The sequence below is a fragment of the Ammospiza nelsoni genome, chromosome 1 (genome assembly GCF_027579445.1).
Source record: "Ammospiza nelsoni isolate bAmmNel1 chromosome 1, bAmmNel1.pri, whole genome shotgun sequence".
Taxonomy (NCBI): Eukaryota; Metazoa; Chordata; class Aves; order Passeriformes; family Passerellidae; genus Ammospiza; species Ammospiza nelsoni.
The window spans coordinates 113,154,803-113,181,604 of record NC_080633.1 but is presented as its reverse complement, the minus strand read 5'-3'; the positions used below and the strand labels follow the sequence as shown (position 1 = coordinate 113,181,604).

General features: G+C 35.1%; 1 protein-coding gene across 2 annotated transcripts in view; it reads right to left on the bottom strand.

The window, feature by feature from the left end:
- Positions 1-26,802, bottom strand: part of SNTG1 (syntrophin gamma 1) — a 326,664-nt gene that overhangs the window by 144,285 nt on the left and 155,577 nt on the right. Inside the window, exons 2-3 of one of the 2 annotated variants that reach the window (XM_059481150.1) lie at positions 16,862-16,916; positions 7,698-7,832 (exon numbers count right to left, since the gene is read on the bottom strand). In XM_059481150.1, coding sequence (XP_059337133.1) covers positions 7,698-7,832; positions 16,862-16,888 — 162 coding nt within the window. In that variant the 5' untranslated portion in view covers positions 16,889-16,916. The remainder of the gene's footprint in view (positions 1-7,697; positions 7,833-16,861; positions 16,917-26,802) is intronic. The other variant, XM_059481159.1, reaches the window with a different exon arrangement.

Sequence of the window (26,802 nt, the reverse complement as noted above, 5' to 3'; positions counted from 1 at the left end):
AATATATTTTAATGTAAAGTATTTTTACTGTAATGATTAATGCACAAAATAAACTTAACCAGCAATCTGAAGCAAATTATTTTGTTCTGATGTCTTTAATTAGCAAAATAACAAAAATAAAATGCTTTTCTCTGGTCTAATAGTTTTAAGTTCTTGAAAAGACCTATAACTATTCATTAATAAAACAGAGCAAGAACTCTGGAGGCAAAAAATTTTGTACAAATGACAAAGTGCTCTAAGTATCCTGACTGACTATTTTGTTGTTCAGGTTAAAAATACTGATGTTCTGTTGATTCTCTATTAATATTTTTATGTGTTCCCCTCTTTTTGAATCACATGATATTCCATGCATTTGCAGTGGTTTTGCAAATTCCAAAAGCAACTTCATTTCCAACTTTACAAAATAAAACTTGGTTGAGATGAAAAGATACTTAGTTCACTATCAAGACTACTCAAAGTGTTCTGTCAGCTTGTTATTCCATTTTCACATTTGTTATCTACATGATATGAAACAGAAGGAAGGTTAGAGCTCCTAGGACTCTTAAAAGTAAGATTCTGAGTAGTGTTCTTGCTGTTTCCTGGAACAGAACAAAAGTAGTATTTTATTGAAAAACACAAAGCTGCTGCCATGCTGTCAGCACTTTCCATGCATCTCAGAAAATTGACTGGAAAGGACAGCAAAGAGTTTTGCCAAAAAAAAAAAAATTCTTCCTCAGAGCTATGCAGTGAAAGAGAAACAATGTTTTTGAGGCTTTCATTGAAGAGATACTAATATTTCTTAAAATCTATATGATTTTCTGGGGAACATAAATGTCTTCGTAAGATGAGAAGTGCAGAATGACCATGTGAGCACAGAGCAACATAAACAGAGAGGAAAGGAAAACAGAATCCTAGATAATCATTAACTATTTATATTTAGTCAAGAGTTATTGTTATTTTTAAGTTACATCTTGGAGCAGAATAAAAATCCAAGTACTTCATATTGAATGGTAAATGATGCAAAAGAAAGTTTATAGTTACTTAACAAACTCTTAAAAAAATATTTTGTTCGCTATTATTTCAAACTATCTATCTTGTATAATATAAAGCAGTCATCTAATGGGATCTAATAATACAATACTGTGTCTCTATGAAAGAAGTCAAACACAGGTTGAACAAAAGGATGAAGAAACTTCAAAAATCTTCACAAAACTGAGTTAACAGCATGTGAAACTTAAATATACCATTTCTCAACCTTATTCCCAGTGTGTGGTTATCCATCTGGTGAGTCTGGAGATTCATCTCACAAGAGTAAAGGTATAAAGAATTAGTTTGCCTAGGTACAGACAGAAAACAAGACCTCTCTTTTCAGAGGATTAGAAGAGAGACCAAGGTATTTTACATATGGAAGAAAATGATAAAAAGCTGAAAGGTTTGCAGCACAAAACAGGAGGTGGGGAAAAAAGGAATAGACATGGAGAGGAATCTACAATAGTACAGTGACATGGAAAGATGTAGGAGGAAAAAATGGAGGAAAATATTAGAATATAAATTTTAAAATGTAATAGTATAAAGATAAAATTAGTACATTGGCAGCAACTTCATAGATCAACCTGGTAACATTTGATGCCAAAATACATTCAAGGTCACACTCTTATATAATTTATCAGTTATTAGTAATCCTACTAAACTTTGAAATAAGAAAATATAATGTGGATTTTTAAAATTTTATTGAATCCTTACATACATTTTCAAGAGGACTCATTGAGTCCTCTTTTTGATAATGCTTTGCTCTTGCCTAGTGACATTTCTCTGGATTAATTTACCTTGGCAGGCTTCATACTCATTCTGAGTGTAAAGGACACAGGACACAGGTCAGCCACATTTCCAATTTGAATTAATAATGTTAAACAAGGTCTGCCAGCAGACTTGCTCATCTGCTACCAACTTCCATCATGTGGCATTTGAAGCCTGTCTCATTATTTCAGTTCCTCGTGCCACTGGAGGAGCCTGGCAGTAAGGGAGGGCTGCAACCTGCCTGGCCAACTGGAAATCCCCCTTCCTCTGCATCTGTGCTGGAAACTGAGGGTGGCAAACACAGCAGTGTCATGCAGGCTGTTAACAGCGACTAGAATAAAAAAAAAAAGCTCTCAACCCTTCATACTTCAAAATGTTTCTGGTCTGGCAGCCGACGCTTGAAAGCTGAAACACTCACCTAAATATCTACTTACAAAATTCCACTCATACAATTGTCTCACTTCAGAAATACTGCATTTCTTAGTATAAAAATAAAAGAGAAACAAACCTATAAACCCATGGTCAGGATCTGAACTCCCACCAGGTTGTGTAAGGAACATTCTCTGTAGTTTCCAGCTACTGCCTTACATCATCCACTGCTATCAATGTTTTAGGTTCTCTGAGTTTTTGCTGATTTGCACTATTTTTCTTTCTTCCAATGGGGAAAAGTCATTATTTTCTTTCAAATCTGGCATTATAAATGTCATTTTTAACTTCAGCTGATTGCTATGCTTTTTACTTTTAAGTAGCTGCAGAAAAAAAAGCTGCCTTAGGCTTTCCCTAAATAATCATATTTACATCTGTCAGGTTGTCACTTTAAAGCTGTCCAGATTGGCAGGGGAAAAAAGTTACCCCTATCTGATGGGAACTTGACGACTTCAGTGAAAAAATGGATTCACTCCACTGAATAGCTGACAGATACCAAAAAGATAAAAAAACCCAAAGATTCTTACTGGTAGCTTTGTGAAGGCAACAAGAATGGAAAGTGTTTGAAAGGTGACCTATCTGTGCACATATTTGCAGTTCTTTACATGACAGGGAGTTCCATTTTGGCATTACTTGTAATATTCAATCAAACATCAGAATCAAAATTGTAAATAAAGACAATAGAGAAAATAAGTCAAAACTATAATGTACCATTTTAAGCTTTTAATTATTTTCCTTCTATTTCTATTCATTAAATTGCTAATGTTAATTGAATCTTTTTTAGCAATAACAAAATATAGGACAAGAAAATTCATAATTTTCAAAAGAGAATGATCCAATATAACAAATACAAAATTACTTCTCAAAAAAAATCTCAAAAAAATTAAATATTCAAGCAAGGAAAATGTAATAACTTAATGTGACTTCTCAGGCATGTCATCCCTAAGTGATGTGTTTTGAATTTAAATTTATTCTTAAAAATAAATAATTATTGAAATTTTAAAAATAAAAAAAATCTATTGTGTAAAGTTTTAATTTAAAAGACTTTTTTCTATACAAAGCTAAAACATTTAGAAAATATCTAATAACATTTTTTTTAATACTTTATGGGCTTTCTATATATTTATGAATCTTTCAGCACGTGATTTCACAATAGCATACAGACAACCCTAAAAGTGAGGCATAATTAATTTTTTTTTATGCTTCCGGAAAAAAAAAAAAGACAGTGTGGTTTACAATATCAGAAAACAGATCTGGCTGCAGTGCAACATTTTGAGACAGTGTTACATCCTGGCCTTAGTAAAGGTGTTTATCGATAGTTTTTTAATCACAAAACCAATTACAGTCCATAGGCTTAATTTAGATACAATTGCATCAAACTCAGTTAAAAGCTTGGACAAATGCCATGGTGCTCGGAGAGCTGTTGTTCTGTCAATTCACAAAAAAAAACCCCATTTGCTCATTTTTTATTAATATTGAATTATGATTGACCTTCACACAAATTTTCCCCAAAGATGTTTGATTAAAAAATCAAACCACTAAAAGAACTTCTTAATCTTTAATTAATTAATGCATTTACTATACAGCAGCATAGAAATAAATTACTTGAAAGAGATGTGACTCATCTGTATGTTATCATCAGGTGAGTTAGCAGTATTTTGTAAAATCTAAGACCCTTTAGAAGAATATTTAAGAAAATTTTGTAGAAATTCAAACTATCCTGGTAGCTAACAATTTGCCAGCTGCTTGCAGTTTATTTTGATTCCTATAGAAAAAAAGAGTAGCTGATTCAAATCATCCATTCTGTCACATGGTTCATTGTCATATCCTTAATTTATGGATCTCACATGCACATAGAGTCTATGTGTAGAAAAAATTCTGAGTGCAATTAATGAATAAAATTTATTAAAGAAGCAAAAATCCACAGCTTCCTAAACAGATAAACTGCTTATTTTAATATAGCACAATAATCCTTTTCCTTGAATTTCAGATGTTCATGAAAGATAATAGAAACTGTGAGGATTAACTCTAAAATAAAAATATTGATTCTGGAATGGCAAATATTAAAACCTTTCCTAGGAACAAATCTACCTCAGATATGCCATACCTTAGGCTATCTCCTCTCCCATCACAATTTTCACCAAGTTCAGGATTAGGCTATTCTAGTTTGTCCAGGCTATTTAAATGTTTATCAAAAAAGAGTGGGAGTTGCCTCACTGCACATTCTTATATGGACCACCACACAGCAAACTTTTGTGAGCATAATTTCAAGTAATTAAAGAAATATGCTTAAAAGAATAGATAAAGATATTTTAAAATACTGCCATAAATAGTGATGAGGTTCCTACATGGTTTAATTCAACTCTTTTTGGGACATTTAGTAACTGCTCTGGGAGGAAAAGTTGTACCTGACCTAAGGGACAGCAGTCTTATCTTCCAACACAACCACTACAACTGAGGCATACACTGCTCATAACATAAAACCTCTCTCCAGGCAAGGATTTAATTTGGATTTGCAATAACGCTGCCTTCTACACTTTGAGTTTCACAGTATGTTCTCATCCCACTTTTGGTCATTTGCACTGGAGCTCAAATCTACACTGGATATCTGCTAGCAGCATAATGCTGAACCCGCTACACTTCTTTCTCTTGGAAAGCAAGACTTTCTTATTGCACACAAAAAGAAATATATTTAATACTTATTGATGCAACTGTGCTCAAATTTAGATGTAGTCCATGATCATTTGAATGAAGGTTGATGCTGTATGGAATTGCTATAGGTACAATTGCTGCAGAACCCTCACTAATGCTTATTGTTTTTTTTCAGCCCAGTAAAGAAACAGATGCTTTCCCTTTTCAGTGTACAACACTATTTATTTTGCTTATAAACTTTTGTGCATTTTATTTTCTTACTCCAAACTGTACACAACAAAAGAAGAAAATGTTTCTTTGCACCTCTTTAGTTTTGGAAACTAGAACAGTCTAAGACCAAAAGGAAGTGTTCCAAATTAAGAACCAGGTCCTTATCCCATACACTCACATTAAACAGCACTTCATTCCTAAGGAGCCATTGATTTTATTTAGATTATTCCACAGGATGCAGATCTGGATGCTGCTGGAACGTTAAGTGCCTGTTTAAAGACTGTCCTACACAGAGGAGCATGCAAATTGATTCAGACTCAACAAACAGAAGAGACACTGTTCTGAACTAGAAACACAGTAATAGCCTTTCGTTCCATACCAGTGCAGCAGCGATAAAGCAAAACCTTATCATAGAATTATTTAAAGATTATTTGTTTAAACAGATTAAAAATTGCTTTTACTGTAGCTACTTGTCTGTAAAATTTAGCAATACTATTGTTCCTCATTTACAAATTTTATTTTTATGCTTAAAGATTTCATTCTCTGAGGCATTAAGTGTCAATTGCCAATGAAATCCCTTGCTTTGTAGAATTCAGGTAAAGGAAACATAAATGAAATCAGTTATCTAGAATGACAGAAAGAACAGAACAAAATGAACCAAACAAAGTAAAACATAGGAAAAATAAGCAAACAAACAAATTAAACCTAATAAATCAGGAATAAAACTGAGGAAAAATAGGAAAAAAAAACCAAAGGAAGCACGTGGGACTTTTGTGATTATAGTATACAATCAAGGTACATGATTCCAGATTATTCAAATTACCTGTGACAAAAGGACAGTTAACTGCCTGTGAAATGTCAATCATCCTTATTTGGAATGAACATACTGGTAAAAAAACTAGTCTAAATCCTAAAGGAAATCAGAGTAAAGTGCTCAAAAGTCACTAACAACGACACTGCCAGGAAGATAAACTCTGCATCAACACACTAAAATCAATCAGTTAATGAGTTATGCATTAATATGCAAATAACATGGGGGAGTTTACTGGGGAAGCAAATAATCCATTATTTTCTACATAGCCTTTGCAAAACTAAGGAGAGAAATACTTTAAGAGAAAGCCTTGCTGTGAAAAGGGAAAAAAATTAATATGCATTTCATGAAGACATTTAAATAACAAGTTCAGCAGGATATTACAGATATTACAGCAGAATAATGAAAGTCATATTTCTGAGTGATAAAATCTTTTAATAAATAAAGTCAGAATGGTGTTGGTGAAATAATGGTGCCACAGTGTACATTGCTAATTGAACAAATACGGGTTGAGCTTGAACTCATAACTTCTTTCTATCCTGGCTGCTGGACATCCTGTCTATTGAAGAACAAGGGACTTGATGGTAAAAGGAGCATCTATATTGCACATAAAGGATACAGACCTGTATTAGCAAACTGCCTTTGTTCAGCATGAAACAGTCAGAAGCTAATGTCAGATTTGTCAAGCAAATAAACCCAGACTCTATGGAGACTCTAAGCAATGTGTTCCTCTTGTTTCAGAGAAAAGCTCCGAAGAATTCACCTTGACATATTCATAATCATGAGAAGGATAATTTGATACGTTTTTTCATTAATCTTTCACACTCTTTGCACTGCTAACATTCTACCAATTTATTTTTGATTTGTGCTTTCTATCTTTTTATTGTGCCTGTGTTTAGAGATGCAAGTAGGTGGCAACAGCAGCAATTATATAATAAAACAGACATAATAGCATTAACAAAACATTTGTATGTACAGATATCACACTACTGTGCCTCACAAGATTTAACATGAAATTCTGTGATTATTTTATTTATCTTAAAGGGAGATCTCTACAAAATATAATTACAGTAACTATAAAAATGTCTACAGAAAATAATACTAAATGTTTTCTATTATTTTTGTACCTATCTACTAATATTAAATAAAACCTTTGCATTACAATAGCTCTAAACCCTACAGTATTATTCTGCATAAAATTTTACAGATCTTCCAAATAATTGTAGTTTCTCATGCACAAAATTCAATATGATGCTTAAATAAAGAATGTGACACATCAGGTAAAAACAGTGATACATAAAGCCCATTATCCCTCTGTTCATCTCTGTTAACATGACATGCTGTTAAAGATAGTGACTCCCACAGCATTCCCGAAGTCTAGTGCTGGCCTACTACAGGAAGGAACTCAATCAACAGAGGATAAAAGGGAACTCCTCTACCAGCAAAGCCCTGACATAATTATCTTATCAACTCCACAGACAATACTTAGATACAGGTACTTTGAGGTATCTGTACTTCCTGCAAAACCCACTGCTTGTGTCATTCCTCCCACACTCACTGGCTCCAACACCCAAGGGTGAGAGAAGATAAACAGTGCTGCAGTCATGCATGTGCCTTATTATCTCATTGCTGCTTCTCAGATGAGTATTGCTAATATTTACTCACAAAAGAAGCACTAAAATGCACTTAGTGTTAACAGTGTAAAATGAAATACCAATCCATGGGAGCACATGCATAAAGATGTGTGTATGCACCCGCACACACACACAGCACACTGTTTCTTTGTAAAGAACATCTTAAAGAAGAAATAAAAACTACTTACACCAGAATAGAAAGGCTCACCAGACACACAGATCACATCCTGCTCCTGGATCATCAAAATATCTTTGGCTAAGTGCAGTCGCACTTTGAAAGGCTCCTGGTTACCATCCTGCAGCAAACAAACCCCTGTCTTTGTCTTCAAATGAGGGAATAAAGAAAAGAAGTTGTTTTCAGTTAGCACTTAGAATTGTTAAAAGTGATATTTTAAATAAGAATACTTGATAGATAGGTACAGTCACCATAAACATGTTAGCAAAAACCCAAAACTATTTTCAATGATCACTGTATTTACTGTGTTTAGACTACAAGAGAACAAATGTTACAGTAGTAAATATTAAAGGCAGATTTGCAATAACAAGGTGCTATTTCACCCATGATGATTTTGTGAAACTTCTTCCAAATTGCTTCAAATCAGCTGTGCTCTTACTTTCCATCTTTTCATTAAATGATGAAACACTCTACTTGGACACAAAATAAAAGCTGGTCCCCCACACATTACACCATTTTTGACACAGAAACACATACAATGACACCTCCAGAAGAGCCAGATGTGAGTATCAACAGCTACATGAACCCAGTTGTGGGCTATTTTCTGTGAATACAATATTGATTTAACTTTTTTATGGTCCTTTTCAAATGAGGCTGCTGAGCTAAGAATAAGAGAAAATAAATCAATGACCAAAACTCCCTGTAGTAACTTAGTTCTGGCTCCATTTCTATATTTTACACTCATAGCTAAAGATCAGGAATTCTGTAGGATTCCTCAATATATAATAAATTATTTTCCAGCAATCAACAGTGCCTTTGTGGTAGCACCTACTTTTACTATCTTTTGGGGCATTATACATGAGAGAGTGAGCACTGAAAAAGTTGGCACATTAAAGTACCATCAGTATTTCACTTCACCTGAAGGTTATGTTGAAAATAGCACTCTGTAACATGTCATCAATGGACGAAATTCCTACTGATGATTTTAATATGATATATTTACATACTATTAATATGTATGTATATGTGTATATATATATATAAAATATGAATAATATTTACATTTTTAATATGAGAATCCTGCTTACAAACAATCTAAAACCTTTGCCTTACAAGTAATTTATCAGCCTAAGTATTTTCATAGATATATATAGAGATATATAGATACATATACATATGTATCTCAGATAAAAATTCACATCTAGAAAGTATTGAAAACCTTTGACTCATCAGTGCCAGTAATAAAACCTTCACTATCTTCACAGAGGTCAGATTTCAATCCGACAACTGTAAAAAGTTGGCTTAAGAGGAGATCAAGGAAAGAAAAGTATTTCTCTGAACTTTAAGTGCCAAGGTTGACCTGGCTGAATCTCAGCGTTCTCCTTCAGACAAGAGTTTAAAAAGAGGATTTGGAAGATCTCCCCATAATGTGCTCTTACATCCATAGCATGGAGAGAACAAACACAAATATGGAACTGACAGTAGGCCACTGGCAAAAGAGAAGTTTAAATCTCTCTCACAAGGTTTTAAAAGAGGTGGAAAGGTCGAGGCCAGTCTTTAAATAGCTCTATATAATGTTGTCCACTGACAAACTGTTCTGTCACTTCTGCTCCATACTCAACACTCAAACTTTGAAAATTGTTTTTCTTGGATACCAGGAGCAAATACATATAACTCAGCCATGACTTTTAAAAGTGGTTTTGACATTGTTTTTATTCTTTTTAATCCAGGTAAGAAGAAGAAAAAAATTAAAAGCTCTATGCATTGAACTCACATTGAGGTCAGTCGAACCTCTGGTCAACATTCATCCTACACCATTTTTCTAATATTAAAGGTGCTTTTTTGGGGGTTGTTTTTTGTGAACAGGATAAGACAGAAACTGATTAATGTACACAGACAAAATAAATGGATCACAGTAGTTACATTTTCAGTACCACAGAAAAATTCCCTCATATCATACATAAAATGTTACAACATTAAAATAAAGAGTAGTCATGTCCTTGGAATTACTGCTTTACACAGTCTCCTCTCTCCCTGAAATTGTGAATGAAGCAGTAAGTGTCAATGGAAGTTAAGCAACGTAGATTGTAAATAATTATGGTCAAACAAAGGGACTAAAACTTAGAAAACATCTGTTTTCTGCAGCAAAGTTTGCAATATGCCTTTCCTCCTCCCTGGATAACCGGCAAGAGAATAAATTCTTTCTTTCATACACTGGGTGTAGTAACTCTGCCTTAACTGATTGCACATTTCTGATTTGGTCAATAACCTTATAAAATCTCTAGAGTCTTTCTGCAAAAGCGGAGGGGCTGCTTGGTAGGAATTAGAGGCAACCACAACAGGCACAATTAGATATTATAATAAAATTAAAATTCAAGTCAGTTTCTAAATGCATATGAGCTGAGCTTATTCAGCCTGAACAAGCAAATCAAGCTTGGGAACAGCAAAATATTTTGGCCCTTGGTAAGATTGATCACACACACTCAGAGACCTTATTTACATCAGACATTCTAAAACATAATGAACCACTTTACTGTTGTTGGGTTTTATGAAAGCTAGTTTACAATACAGCTCAAAATTAAATCTTCAATTAAACTAGCTCCTTCCCTCTCCAACCTGACAGCAGCATTAACCATGTTAAAGAGAAGCATGTAGCTGAGTTTCATTAGGTAACTTCAAAAGAAGACATTGAGAACAAAGACTGGAATTAAATTGTTTCTTTTTTGTCTTTTTTGTTTCTTTTTTGTTAAAACCTTTCTTGCCGCTCTTATCCACCCCCTCCAAAGTATTCCACAAACTGAGTAAAATAAAGATGCGAGTTCCTGTTCCAGAGCTGGAAATTAGGGAAGACAATCTGTGTATGTACTTTCATGTAAACTGCTGTGCACATCAACATTTTTTATTCATGTGGCCTCAGAAAAATTACTCAGATCAGCTGTATAGCCTATAGCCCTGCCTTCTCTTATATTTTAAGAGCTTAGATGGTGTGCACATGTGTGTACATATGTGCATGAGGTGTGGGAGTGCAGAGCTATGGCTGATATTGGCTTTTGTTCCTGACACCAATTTTTAAGAGATTCCATGTCAGGCTGTGATAAAACTTTTCCCTCCAAGCCTCTCCTGTGTCGCTGGCAGAGAGCTGAGCCCTACTCCTGTCTTACAGTAACAGGACACAAACAGCACACTGGCTGAGCTGCTGGGCCATGCAAGCCATCCCCTTGTGCTCAAACACGTGGTACACTGCATCACCTCACAGCAAACATGCAGAGAGAAAGCTGAGTTCAGCTGACAACAGTTTGCTAAGCCAATAAACCTTGACTGAGCCCAAATCACCAAGAACATCACCTTACTTATAGAGCTGGGCTCCTGTGCTGCAAAGATGGGAAGAAAACTGAGTGTTTGCAGTTGCACATTTTTATGAAGGAGGAGGCGTGTTAAGGAGTGCATATGGAAGCATTGGAAAGATGTGAAAGGGTTTCCACATGAGAGGAGAGCCTGTGGCTTTCAGCAAAAGCAGTGATGAAGGAAGGTAGTGGTACCTAAGTAAGAGATGCAGTGAATGTTGCACCCACACAAGGCTGCCTCTGTCTTCTCATTCCACACAGTTTCAAGCTGAGTTAGATAAGAACACTGATGAGGCAAGAGCTGATGTCCTGGAAAGTGCTTACAGTTCCTGAACTAATATAATTACAAGAGGGGCTGAAAACTGATGGCCCTTTGCTTCATCACACCAGTCTGTGGTGAACTTTCTGCTTCAGGTCACTACCAGAGAACAGTAGAGGTGGGCAGAGCCCTTAAGGCAGACAGCTTTTCCAGAGAATATGGTCACACTCTGATCATTGTTGGCAACAAGGCAATGAAAAAAGGCCACTTAAAAATTATACCCTGACTTACAGCACATTGCCCACAGAGGCTGTATAAAAGATCCAGCCTAAAGATTCCTTTCCCAAAAGGAATTTAGAAAATTTTACATACCAAAACAAATTGTTAACACATTTGTTAAATTACCTTCACAAACATTTAAGAATTAATTTCAGGGAAAATACACATGAAAACTACAGCTCCTATATTTATTCTAGCAGCAGGGTACCTACAAAACACATAGCAAAATAAATGCTGCAGGAGAAACACCATTAAAGTTACCTGTTGATCTAGAAGTCAACTTCATGCAGAACTTCCAAAATATTTTTTTTTTAATTTATCTAGCCTATACAAGTCTGTTTGCAGATTTTCTGTTGAATTTTTTTTCTCATTTTATGTCTTTGGGTTATTTTTCTTGTCATTATTTTTTCTTGCTTACTTCCTATGTTTTATTCTCAAAGAGAGTTTCTCAGTCTTTCAGGCAATTTTAAATACTTGTAGCTTTCAAGACATGGCTATATCTTGTCCGTTCTGCTACTTTATCTATGTATTTGGCCTACAGTAATAAAACAATTTATTTACCTTTGCTTCTCATAGTTTAATATCAACAGGAGGAATTTAAGAAATATCCCAGAATAGTTTAGTCCATGAACAAGTGGAAGCAAGAAAGAGGGGGGGGAAAAAAACCAACTCAGCACATTTTATATGCAAAGTGACCTGGATTTTTAGTTGCTACTTTGACTGTTATGTTCTAAAAGAAATTAAGCCTCTGCAATTTGGTTTTAAGCCTTGAAATTTATTTCTACTATCAAGAACATGATAGCAGTAAGGAGAATGAGTTACAAAACTGCCTTAAATGTGTACCTAGCTCTTTCAGATTAATATCTACCCTTTTGGATGCTTTTTTGAACTGAGGCTGACCTCTGAATATTTGGAGATATGCCTGTCACTGCTTCATAATCGTAAGTATAATAATAAAAAAGGAAATTGAATCAGAGGTTTAAGGAGGCAATGGCATTGGATTTAAGGAGGTAATAGCAATGGATTCAAGAGGCAGGAATATGTGTCAGAACCATATATGGGATGTTTTTTAAACAGTCCAGCTACACATTCTGTGGAGGCATTCCTGGCTTAAGTGAAAAGCCCTTGTATTGTCAAAAACTGGAATGCAGCCCAGACACACAGGGATGTGTTCAGCTTGTCATTCAGAGCCTCTTCAATCAGATACCAACATTTTCCAATCCAAGGGACAGCAAGTCCATTCCTGCATATGAATTGTACACTCCAGTCTGAAAGAACTGCAGAAAAATTCTGAATTTGGACTTGAACTTATTTTAATTTGATTTATCAGCTATTTGCCAGGTAAGTATTTGCTGTAGTATTCTAAGTGATATTATTGAAAGAATTAATTCTTATAAAGAAAGTCCTTGTTTCAAACTGTCTGAAATATAAAATGTAAATTAAAAATTCGGAAAAAATATATATTGACATAAATATGTATATATATGAGCTTCTTATTAAGCTATGATACTTTTTCAGAAAGAATTTTATTTTTCTGACACTGTAAAATGCCATTTTGAAGTCTGAGTTGCCAATGAGCTTACTGTGACTATGGAGTTGAACCCAAGAGGTAAGGTAATGTAAAACTGAAGCCTTTTGTGAGAACATGGATGTTTCTTCAAATTTACTTCACCTGTTGCATTCTAACACATATTGTAAATTATGAGTCAATTTCCATCATGTGATTTTGAGGTTAAATCATGAGTTGAAGCTTCATTTTTGAAAAATCCCAGAAACCCACTGTATTGCTATTTAACAGGATTTATAAAAAAAAGGAAAAAGCAGCTTAGTCTGAAATGTGTGAATCAGAAAAAGGCATAAAGGTGACTAGAAATAGACCATAGAAGTATATAATGATATTTAGGGAAGAAGTTAACAAGAAAGTTAAATAAGGCTTAAAATTTAAAACATGCTTTGTTGCAGGAAAGCCCCACCCCAACTAGATGGATGTTGAAATAGAGGTCACTACACCTTTGAATAACAGAACATATCAAATTATAAAGCTTGTGAAGTCTACAAGAACATTTATAGAATCCATAAAGCACAGGACAAACAGTTTACCAATTCAAATGAATCCTTCAAAGAAACAATGGACACTACTGTGAAGACAAATGAATAGAGTGTAAGCAGGGAAATGAATGGGGTATTTATTAACTTAAATAAGTTTGATGCTATACTGGGGGGGAGGGGGGAGGCGGGGGGTAGGAAAGCCAAGCTATTAGAAGTAAAGAATGAGATTTCAAAAAGTTAGAAAGCTGCTAATGAATCTTGTTCATAAAGTACGTGGAAAAGATGAACCTAGAAAAGAAATCACAAGGAAAGACGTTCTAATGCATTACAATCATCCCAAGTCTTCAATTTCAACAGAAGGATACTTTCACTGCAGAGGACAGTATTATGTCAGAGACTGGGGTTATCTTCCAAGAGATAGTTTTCAGAATATAGAATAAGGTCAAGTGAATACAGGAGAGCATTTTTAAGAACCCAGTGACTCTGTGATTTATGCTCTTGTAAAGTTCAAAAAGCTTGGGATAAAGGGTAAAAGAGGAGCTGGATAGTCTTATGGTTTAGAAATTGTTAAAGAGAAGAACCAAAAAAATGGATATATTTGCTGATCAGTGAGGGAAAAGAGCATGGAATACTGAATAATGAAACATGAAATAGTGAAAAAATTCCCCCAAGTAGCAAGCAGAGAAAGTACACACAAAAAACAAAAAACCACCTCTTCAGATAGCAGGTAGTTTCCCTTTAAAAATGTGGTTTTGTGTTTAAGATGTCCTCTTTTTGTAGTATCATATGAATTGTTTAGCATGGAAGTTATTTTCCTGCAGACTATAACTACTTTAAGATGCCTTGAAAGGCAGCACAGCCTGAAGATAAGATGCTTGGGGGAGAATATAATCATTAGGATACTAGAAATCACTTTGAGATTGGAAACAAAATCTGCCTGTCTACATATCTGTGTTTAACTTCTCATTATAATTATAACCCTGACTGCTCCAATCAGATCTGCTGCAGGAACTTGGGCACAAAGTGCACATGCAGGTACCTATAAGGAGACAAGACCATTTCAGTGTCAAGTCTCAAACTAAATCTCACTAGTAGACACTAAAAGAAATTAGGGATGCATGAAAGCATCAGCACTATGAAAGAGCTAAATTTCCCTCAGAGATCTCCAGTGCACTAGAGCAGCAGTTAATTAGAATGAAAAGTCATTTAAGGAAAAAAATTGAGTATGTCATGGACACCATGAAAAACATGCTTTAGCTTCAGTGCATCTATGTGGAAAATTTTGGTTTTGTGCTAATTGAAACCCTGCTCAAGCCATTTACTACCATTACTAAGGATGGAAGCACCAACAAGAATCTGAGCTGCATTCACCAGTTTGGGAGAGCGATCTCAGCTCTTCTGCAGTGTAGTGGCTACAGCACCAGGATATGCAGATGAAAGGAAACAAAAAGGGGAAGAGGAAGGTCAGACAGCCAAGATGCTTCACAAAAATTTTTACTGCCATTATCAAAAACTTCTTAATAACTCTTCTTTGCAGTCTCCAGATCATGGAGTTTTTTTGGATGGGTGGAATCAAGCTCTTCTTCCCCTGTCTACCATGGAAGGTCTGTAAATCAGCAGATTTTTAAAGAGCTAAATTTGATACCCATGCCCCCATTAGAAACTAGATACAGAATGAAACAGATCTGTCAGTGTACTTGCACTGTCAAGGCTAAGACAGGACTCATGCCAAGTTGTCTTTCTGTGTCTGCTCTTGTCATTATGTCTGCTGCACACAGAGTGAAGTTAACAGTCTTCAGAGTTTAAATAGTCTTTAAACAGAGTTTAAAGGATAACAACATTAAAAAAATGAAAATAATACTCATCTTCCTGTTTTCCTGAATAAGTGCATTCAAAAAGAAATAACAATAATAACACTAATAATACCAAAATGCCCTGATAGCATTCTTTATCTCTTGGGCAGCCATGAAGCACTTAGGAAATGGGAATACATGATCATTGCAGGCTCCTTCCAACTGAAAACACTCTATTTGAAAAGCCAAACCTCAAGTTTAGTAAGAATGTTTTCTTCCAAATAATCTGGGATATACTGCTATAGAACTTACACCATGCATGCATCTTCTGAGGTATTAAAGCCTGATAAACAACATCCTGGAAACAAACATCACAGTATTCTTTCCCAAAGGCAGGGCTCATTTTAATATTACTTTGTTACCCTACTAGTTGCTTCAGAATGCTGTCATGATTTAGTGTTGTTTATTCTGCTTTTTTTCTCTTCTCCCCTAATTTATTCCAACTGATTCTCAAGTCACAATTGGTTATATCTGCAGTTAGCTCTTGATTTTAGTGCTGTTCCAATCCCCTCACTTCTATTTTTTCATGAGATCACGGTCACACCTAAAGTTCTAGCCAGTTTTCTTGTTTCCAGTCCTACCTTCCTAAATGGTGTTTGTGGTTTTCAGCGTACAGGTAATTGTCATGATTTTTAAATTATAATAATGCATTAAAATCATTACATAATTTGCTGTAAATGGTTCTCACTGTGTTTCAGTTCCTGAAGCTGTTAAAATTACATTAAAACAATTGTACATAGACAATCACTGAGTAAATAAGATGCCCTTGCTAATGTCTACAAATACATTTTATTTGCTTTCTTTAAGGAAAATAATTATAAACACAGAAAGCATTTTCCTCATCTCTAGTAGAGAGTGAATGAAGTACTTTGCATTGACATTATGAAACCAATTCTAGGCAAAAATTGCTCTCTTACCTCACTAAATCCGAATGGATTTTTTTTTTTCATTTTGGTCACCTTCATAGCTTCCCTTCTCCCTACCCAGTTTTCTCCCACATTTCTACATTTCCCCCTTGATTCTGCTGAGCGGCACCAGGCAGATTCCTTGTCCCACTGACATTTCTCTTCATGTACAGGCTTTCAGATATAAACAATTTCAAGAAGAGTAAAGCTCACACAAAATGTAGCTGCCTGCACCTACATTGTGCCTAAAGAGGTAAATGGGAACAGACGTGAGGTCTAGAGATGAAGACACTTGCGCAAATTCTTTCATCTTCTACTACAAAGTCCATCTGCCACCATGAAATGATCAGCTGAATAACTTATATTTGACTATGTAATTCCTAAAACTTCAGGGGAAGAAAAGGGGGAAAAGAAAAGTATCTTGTATATAAAAAGGATTAAAAGTTCATTGATTTTCATTCTACTATTTGAAAAAAAACTGATCCTACCTCTTCACAGGCGGTCCTGAAATCCATGTGCTATGACACAGCAAGTGATATTTGTCTAAAATGGAGAGAAAGACTTCATTAGAATGAAAAAAGGTATAGGAACACATAAAAGTTATCTGTTTGAGATGAACCACTGCACTTCTCTTTGCTATGTCCAGTGATAGCCACTGCTTAAAAGGAGAAATGATCAAAGTTGCAACAGGATTAGGAAGATGTTAGAAGTTGTTCCTGTTCTTATAAAGTACGCAACCTGGTTTCATTGAATATAATCAAAGGAATGATTGTGTTCCCAACACCTCCTCCCTCTCACAGGACATTGAAACATACTTGTCTTATTGCAAGTGTAAATGTCTTTCCTTTTAGGTTTTCCAATTTTTGTTTCTTAAGTAGGAGTATGCTCAAAAGTAACAAAAATAGAGGCAATTAAGTGTTGCTCTTCAGAACACACCCTCTTTTAAAAATGCCCTTTTTTTCCCTTTTCTCCCCTAATTAAAAGCCATCACTCACCAGTATCTTTTATCTCATATTTTATTAATGTACCTAATCTCTCCACAGAAGCCACTGTCATTCAACAGTGTGCTTACTTTCCAGAAATATTTATGACTTGAAAAACAAATGTTAGAAAAGTCAGGAATACATCTGAGTGCCGGCAAAATGTCACACCAAATCCTGTGATTATTACTTTGCCTGGCCTTTACTTAAAGTGTATCCATAGCACACTTATGCATTCATTTATTTATGTGATAAAGCCACTAGAACAGAGTGTTAGCAGAGGCTACCAACAGTGTCCTGCTGCTGGGGCTGCAGCAGAAACACTCATGCATCAGTCAGTAACATTTTCATGATACACAAAACAGTCCTGGGCAAAACAGCAGTTTCATTCAATGCCTGGGAAAAAAAAAATCCTGTAATAAAATTATCTCCACCAAGTATTCTATTGCTATTTTGCATTATTAATGTGCTTGCCATTACTTGTATAGGTATAGTACTCAAAGTTCCAACACAAAATTTGCACCCTTAGCCTAACTTTAAAGTAAAATTCAAAATTCCTCACACAGTATAAAAATTTAAACCCCAATATTTACAATTAAACCTCTTAATAATAGTAAAATATTTTCATTAAGTCCCTTGATTTATTTTGCCAGCCTGAGTGCAGTTTTATTGAATAGCACACATATGAGGTTAATGCTCTCTATTTATTGAGCTCTGCCTGGTTCACAGCCTGTTTTCTAGACTAATTTCTAGCAGAGATAGCCTAGATTGGCTAGGTTACAATTCAGAAATTTAAAAATGACCCATCATCATTCCTTCCTTATCACCTTTACACGAGCAGCAAGATCCAATAATGAACTGTATCTGTAATTCTCCTATCAAAAACGCCCATAAAACCAAGGTCACTACTACTGTTTCAAAGATTTTCTCCCTGGTGGGTCAGTCATTGTGTTACAAAGTTTGTTTCCTTGTAATCTTTCCGAACTCTTTTTCCAGCTGAATAAACTTAAGTCAAAAAGAGACTTTACTCACGTTAGCCAAATATTCTGAGGACTTCTTAGCCTTGTGAAACTATAAGAGCATCTTTGAAACATAAACTGAAGTAATGCACAGTGCTCTCCTTTCTTGGGCCCTGGTCATAGCAGGTTACTAATTCCTACTGCAGTCAAAAGTTTATTCTGGTGTTATGTTCTGCTTTTTTAATATAAGTTCTTAAAAGTTTGGGTAACTTTGGTTCCACAGTCAATGACAAAAAGTTTGGGTAACTTTGGTTCCACAGTCAATGACAACTCCATTTTCATTCTCTTTTAGCTGCTCTTTGATCTAAACCTTGTTTAACCCTGTTCATTTCTATAACTCAGTATTATTACTTTTTTATTATTTTTTTTTAAGTATAATGCATTTATTTACTTAATTCAGAAATATTGGTATTATCACAGAGAAAAAAAGAATTCTTACTAATAAAATACTGTCTAAAATGTAAAGCTGGAACTACATAATTCTCAATGCAAAAAAAAATCCCTTGCAGAGAGTTTATGTGTTTCTCAGGCAGGCAACATCTCAGTAACTAATCTTTGCAATACAGCTGCCACAGCTTCTGCTCCCCTCTATTTCCTACTGATTCTCATCTGCAGCTGCACAGAGAATGTCAGCCCATTATCAATGTTCTTTTTCCAACTATCAGCAATTTTATAACACTTGATGTTTTACAAACAGCACACAGAAGGTTTGATTACAAAGTGCAGTACCTCATAAATAATCTCAGAAATGTCATTGTTTCCAGCATTTATACCCCAAATAAACACTCTGGATAATTAAATTACAGGAATACATATCATGCATCATGCAGAAATGTTATATCTTATGCTGGTAAAAGCCCCAATGATTACCAATCATCTCCTCCTGTAACACATGAAAAAAAGCAGAAAATATAAACCTAAGTAATTGAAAAAAACCCTGTAAAATGATAAACTGTGAAATCCATTGCTTACAGAGATCGGTGATAAGCTTCTGGCTAATCCCTGCAACCCCATCTCCAAATCACAGCCACTTTCACCTGAGATACTTTCTAGCTCTAATAGGAGTTCCTTTCAGCCTAGATTTTTTTTTTTTTGCCCCTCCCTACCATTAGGTTGCTCTGGGACAAACTGTGCTGCAAAATGTGAGAAAGGAGCAGCCTGTGGCTTTGAATTGAGGAGGTGAGGAGGAGACAGCTCCAGGAGGGAACCTGGTTTGCAGGCACAGAGGGAGGCATGAGCAGCACGTATCACTCAAAGAGAAACAAAGGCTCCAAAAGCAGTGTGCCTCTCTCCAGAGGGGCTGGGAACCACTGCAATCAAAGATAAATAAACAAGCAAGCTTTGCAAAGTTACCTGCCCTACTTTTCACTTGCCTTGCAATCTGCATCTCCCCCAAAACTGAGTTATCAGACCTATTTAGCTGACCTCTGCTGATGCACGTAAAAGGAACAGAGTGTGACAGACAGGTTGGGAAGAGACTTTGACACCTCCTTGGCAGAAAAAGCAGTTATTCAATACTGAAGAAACATTACCAAGCAGTATTTTTATGGCATTTGTGTTCTAAAGAGAAATCAATGGCTAAAACATAACAGCAAAGATGAGGGCTATGGCAGCCCTCAGAAACAGAGCATCATTTAGGATAATGCACTGAGTGCTTGAGCTATGCTCTGATCTTCTTATAATAAATCAGGTCATATTCCAGTGGTATAATAGATGTAATTTCACAAAGTACTTCAGTGATTGAATATTCCAGTATACAATAATGAAATAAGATAGAAAACAAAAAGAAAATTTCTTGTGTGCACAACATCAAGAAGAGATACTTTGGGAAGTGTAGGAAATACCACCAGCCAAATTAAATACTTCTGATAGTATGAAACAATTCATTCTCAAGGTCACTAGTGCAAAGCAAGAATACAATACTGTATGCATAAATAACAAATGGATGCAGAAATTATGCATTATCAAATGAAATTTTATTTAGCATATGATATCACTGCATATCACTTGTACAAGTCTTACTTGATGGAGAAAAATCATAAATTCTTATTGTCTGAGAAATGTCTGCACTGCTAATGGGGAAGGAGACTAAAATCCTATTTCAAAGGCAGAAATCACAGATCAGCAACTACTTATGATAATAGTCTACTACTAATGTTTGCCTTTTGAAGTCCTTCTGCCTCTATTCTTGCCAAAATATTTTGGGCTCTTCATTGTAAAAATGTCTGAAGAAAACCATTTCTATCACTTCTGTGTGTGTTAGCAAATTAAACAACCGTACATTTGTCACTCTGCAAGGCCTTTTTAGCAATCGTTAAAACTAAACCCCAAACCTTCTCTATTATAAATAGGGAAAATAGATTTAGACATTATCCTTATATATAGCATAGCTATTACTTTTGCTTTACAGGAAATAAAAATATTTCTGGAAAAAGAGAAGCATTACTTCAAATCCAAATTCATTCCACCAGTTTGCCACAAGGTGTTGGGTACTGGAGAATGGTCAGAGGCATGCAAACACCACAGTAAATCAAAGGAAGAGTTGAGTAACTGCAGATTAATAAACTCTCATTCAGTTATTGCTTTCCAGCACAGTTGAATTATATTTTGTTTGACCACTGAGTTACTTATGTTCAGTTAACATAATGATTTTTAGTAATTTACATATTGGATTCATTTGCTAAAAAATTTCTCATTGAGCTGGCAACAGACAGTCTCTAGATTCAAGCACTTCCTCACACCTCCTCATAAAGTTCAATACATGAAAGGGGATCAGTATATCCACTGCACAGAATTATAGTTTTAATAAATTAATGTAAGCAGAAGGATGCTCAAGAGGCTGGAGGACCCTAAGCTGTGTGTACCTCAATCTACCTGATAGTGCAAAGACTGAGATGAACTTTGGAATCAGCAAACCTGTGCAGTTCTTTGGCAGGGAGGAAAATAATTACCTGACAAAGATTTTTAACAAAATGTTCAGCTTTTAGCAAAGCTCATGCTTCAAAAGAATTGAAGTTGGCAATTAGTAACTAACATGGTTTTTAATGTTTCATTCATTTTACCCTGGTTAAAACAAATATGGCATTTATCTGCCAGTCATAATTTATTATTTTAGTGGCAAGCTTATTTAATATGCAAGCCAAATTAATGATTCACTCTATAGACAACAATTTTTCCATAGTCAGTGATCCAGAAGGCACTTTTAACTGAATGAATTTTCTGGGGCTTCTGTTTGTTTATTCAGTGGTGTTTGCATTAACAATTATCTAGTGTCCCCCAGAACAAACACCCACAAAATGGCCTAATGAGTTGCCCAGTCTGTTCTGGCTGGGCAAAAGAAAGCTATTGCAAATGGCAAAAAAAAAAAACAAACAAAAAAACCCACAATAAACCCCGAAACAACACAACACACAATCTTTCAGAAAGAAAAAAAGCATTAGAGGGGAATAATAATCTCAAAACAGTGATATTAAATGCAGTGGGCTGTCGCTGCATGTCGTGATGTGAAACGCACCATGGCAAACTGGAGCATGAAAGTTTGGCTCTGGGTCAAAGTCTCGAACTCTGTCAGGAAAAAAAAAATCTTTTGCCTGGTTTCTCACTTTTCCAATGTTACCCTTTAGTGATTCAGTAGATGTGTCTAAATACAATTATGTACATGATTTCGAAGAGGATAGTGCACATGTCAGAGCCCAAGCTTGTACTAAATGTCTCCTTATTCTTCACTGCTCTGGAGGCTGCATGAACTGTGACATGATCTAGAAAATGTCTCAGCTTTGACTAAGTAACAGTGCCTTTTGTCAGAAATAAAGAGAAGTTCTTCTCTATTTGGCACTGCAGTCTGGATTTTCCCTCCATTATCTCTCAACACAAAATTTTCAGATAGAAGACATAATGGCACTCCTCTGCCAAGGCAATTGTTTCACACTCATATGTAAATTTCATGCTCCTGGAAATATGCCTCATGCCAATAATTCAGTGAGACTTTCCACATTATACTGCATCTTTTGATTTCACTTAAATTAAAAGAAACGAAAACATTGTATCAGTGTCCTAAAGGAGGTTAGAAAATAAATTGAGAAGTATTTATCTGAGATTCTTAGATCCTTCATGAACACCTGACAAATATACTTATACCTGCATATATAAGCATGTGACATTTCCAAAGTAAATTGCAGTTCTTTGAAAAGAAAAATCATTTCATGAAATGAAAAAAAAAAATCATTCACAGTGATATTTTTAAAATCTGTATATCCTGCTTAAGAAAAATTAAAATAATAATATGCAATGAATAATGAAAATTGTAACCAGATTAAATAAAGGACATGATGTCAGATTTATTACAGATTATTGAATTAAAATAATATGAATATGTTTTATTTCCAGTTTACAAGAGTATAAAGAAGCACATATTTCATTTTCTCAATTGACTAAATTTTTTTCCATATACTAAGGAAAATGCAAACCAGGATTTTCCAATAGGTATAACATAATTTCTGCCCATTTGATAAAGTTTGAATCACAAATGCCAGTGTGACCTGAGAGAGCTTGAACTAACCAGGTAAGAATAACTCAAAGAAATTACAAATCCATTCTCAGAGAAAATCAGAAGTTTCATTAACTTCAATGAAAACCAATAGGAATAAGTAATTTTTAATTGACCCAGGACAAAAAAAAAACAAAAAACCTTTGAAATCCCATAACCAATCAATATTTAATTACGACCTTATCTTATTTTGATGGGATTGAAATTAATTGACTAAGGTCAAAACTTTTCGGTCTGTTTTATTAGGCTATATTAAATTCCTACCATTGAAAAGAATATTTCTATTTTATGTTCACAAAATCAAAAAAACTGTCTATTTTACATTACTAACTTATGTATTAGAATGCGATACATTTGTAATGGCACTAGACCTTATCAGTCCTTCCCACTGAGATGGTAACAGAAATCACAGCAGTCCACTTAAACAACTGGCATAATTTACCTTTCCATGCATATTTTCATATTGTTATTTGGAGTTTGCTTTCTATTTAGAAATTGCCTCCATCACCAGTCTTGCAACTGCAGTTTCTTTGCTGAAATAGAATTGGGCTATTAGAGGTAAAAGGTTTGGGGAATATGACTGGAAGCTACCAAAGAAGATGGGCAGAGAGGCAGTTTGAGAACCTATAGAAAAGAACCAAGTCAGCGCAAGCAGGAAAAAAGACAAGAAACCAGGTACTTATTTTTGGTAAACAATCTTTGCAGAGACATTGAATTGAAATTACTACACTCTGGTATCCGATTCACCTAGGTAAAATACCAGAGAACTAAAAAACCCCTGTGCACATTATAAGAGCAACACCACAGATTTCCTATTTAAAGTGGACTAAGGCATCTCTGTGTTGCACTACTGCTAAGACAAACTCTTGTTGTTTACTATGTCAGGTCATTGATCCTTGAATATGGCTGATTTTCTTCACTGCTTTTTTTTTCCCCCTTCCTTTCATCTATAAAATATGAATTTACAGATTTCCCATAAATAATCAAGTCAATAACAAAAAAATAAGTCCATAGAAATATTTAAATCAATGTGTTTAACTGACCATTTGACAGATCTAGAATTAAGTCTGAACTGCAACTTAGCTTCTAGTGTCAGGTCCTGTAATCAACAACAATATTCCTGTCTGAGAATTCCTATTACAACAAGCACCCATGCAATTCCAGTGGTCACCAAGAAAAACTATGCATTTGTTTTGTCTCCTCTGGGACAGCATAGCTTTAACAGAGAGAAAAACCAAGGTTTATTGCAGTTGCTGCTACAGTTTTCCTTATCTGAAAAGTCACTTATAAAGGCTGCCAGTAAACAAAACACTTCCTCTGGTTCAGGTAAAAAACCCAAGCAGACAAACAAACAAAAACACAAACAAACAAAAACAAAAAAAAACCCAAAAACAAAACAAACAAACAAAAAAACCCAAAAAACAAAACAAAAAAACCCCAAAAAAACAAAACCAAAAAAAAAAAAAAAAAAAAACACAAACCCCAAACAGTAACCTATTTCAAAGAGTTGCCAGTAAAGAAAGGAGGAATGCAATGCAGTGCATGAACCAGGAAATTCTAGCCAATAGAGATATCATGATCATTGCACAGTCGTCTTCTTTTTTACAGCAGATGCTTCTATATGGAAGAATTCAGTATGTATAGAAAACAAACACCAACAACTTGGCTCAAAATTAATCAAAATAATTAGATCTTCCACTTGAGTTTTTATACAATTCCAGCAAAAGCCTCTTTAAGTACTCTAGAACACAGAAAGCAGGAATTTGTAGCAGTGCTGTTGTAATATCATCAAGTCAAGTTTATTTACTGTCAAACTATTCCTGCAGTAGTACATTGTCAAAATATATAAAAAGAGAACTTGAGATATGCAAAATATGCCACATAGGAAAACACAGGACTTAAAGCACTGTATAATTAAATCAAACAAAGCTAAGTAGCCAGTGAGAAATAATTTACAGCTAAGTAGAAAATATCCCTGTGAGAGCAGTACCCCTCACTGAAAATCCTTTTTTGTGGAAGTAGATTGAAATAGGATTGTGGAATGGTCATCCCAGCTGTCCACACATCCCTATCCTGGCAGGGTGTTAATCCTGCTATATGGCTATCACAGTAAGGCAGAAAAAACCACCAACAACAGTGTGTTCCACTTTTAGAAACAGAGACAAACATACAAAATTCAAACACTGGCTAGTGGTAAACTGTGCTGATCCAGGAATACTGAGTTACCAAACAATGAAACCTGTGCAGGGCACATATAGGTGGGTAACTGCAAACAGCATCCCTATTTAATCAGTCACATTGTGGGAATTACTCATTTTGGTTATCACATTTTCTATATAATTAACTACTCCTTAGATTAGATTTTACTTCATGCATTCTTGAGCTCACTAAAAGCCAAGACAGCAAACACTGGAAGTCATAAGGATTTTTCTTTGTAAAATCCTGGACACATTTCTGATGCAAGGTAATTGTAATAAAGGTGGGACTAATATCGTTGATTTCTTCTACGATTGTCTTTCATACACCAGTAAATGTAGATGAAAAAAGATAACGAGAATATGCACTGTAGAGTCAAGCAGGCTGGAAGATGCTGAATTCATGATGAAAAGGTTTTACCAGGAGCAAAGTGAATGGGGAAGGGAATCTAAACCTTTGTAGGTTTCAGCAGAAAGGAGCTGGGTATGTCAAACCGTAGAAGCTTTTGTTTCCTTGGTAATGTTGAGGGATGAGGAGGAAGAAGACAACCTTCAAGACAGTGGATGTGAAGGTTTGTAGCCACCATAGAAAACTTGATTCTAGGGAAATGCACCCAAAATCAGACCCAAATTCCATAGGCATGATAGTGTTACACCAGTACTTCTGCGTAGAATAAAAAAATTAAGCAATGCCAGCAAATTCATTGTCTCTGCTCTTAAGCTGCTTGTACAGACTCTTACATGGATTTAGTCCACGACAGGTAACTCTCCAAAGCAAAAGGCTCCATGACTCAGGAATTAGTAAAAGGTGACTCTTAATAGACAGTTTTCTCACAGCCACACTACTGCATAGGAAAAGAGAGTTAAAAACCATGGATGTAGGCTGTTTTATGCAATTACCTCAATGCCGGAAGCCAGTTTCATTGATAATAATAAACATGACCTAGGAACTTCATATTTTGGAAATTCACAAGAAATGCCAGAATGTAACAGCCAGTATATTAGCCCAAATGACAGCTCTAAAGTGTTTACACCTAAGAGTATCAGAAGATACCTCATTATAGGTTACTTTTTATGTGAACTTTTCTTTAAGAGTAGTTTCCAGTGGAAAATTTAGATTGTGAATGTGTAAATGAAACTGAATCATACAGCATACAAAATGAGGTCTTAAATTTGTATACCTTTAATTCAAGAATTTTCCAATGTTTAACCTATCTGAAAGAGTTTAAATATAAGTCTTGAAATCAAATAGGATTAAAATTTCAAAAATTCCAATTATATCACCAAAATTCACTGGTATGGTAGATGAGTATCTATATGGGTGTACTAAATAGTACCAAAGGACTTCACTTCAGACACAGACACTGAAGCAAAGCAGAAGTTTTGCTCTTCCTTTTTACTTTCCAAGTCTTTCAGGCAAGAGACTAGGGCAGAGGACAGACTTCAGGTCACAATTTCTTTATTCACTTTAAAATCTATTTCAGGGAATGGAAAGGTTATAGTTTAAAGACTCCATTCCCTCATCCTGTAGAGGAAGCTATGGGGTTCTTTTCCAGCAGGCATTTTCCCCCAAATTACTGGAATTAGGAACAAAATTTGAGAGAAAGTGAGAGTGAGACTTGGTTAATTAAAGTAACACAACAACACAGTACCAGTCCAAAAAGACTAATGAAAGAGGAAAGAGCATTC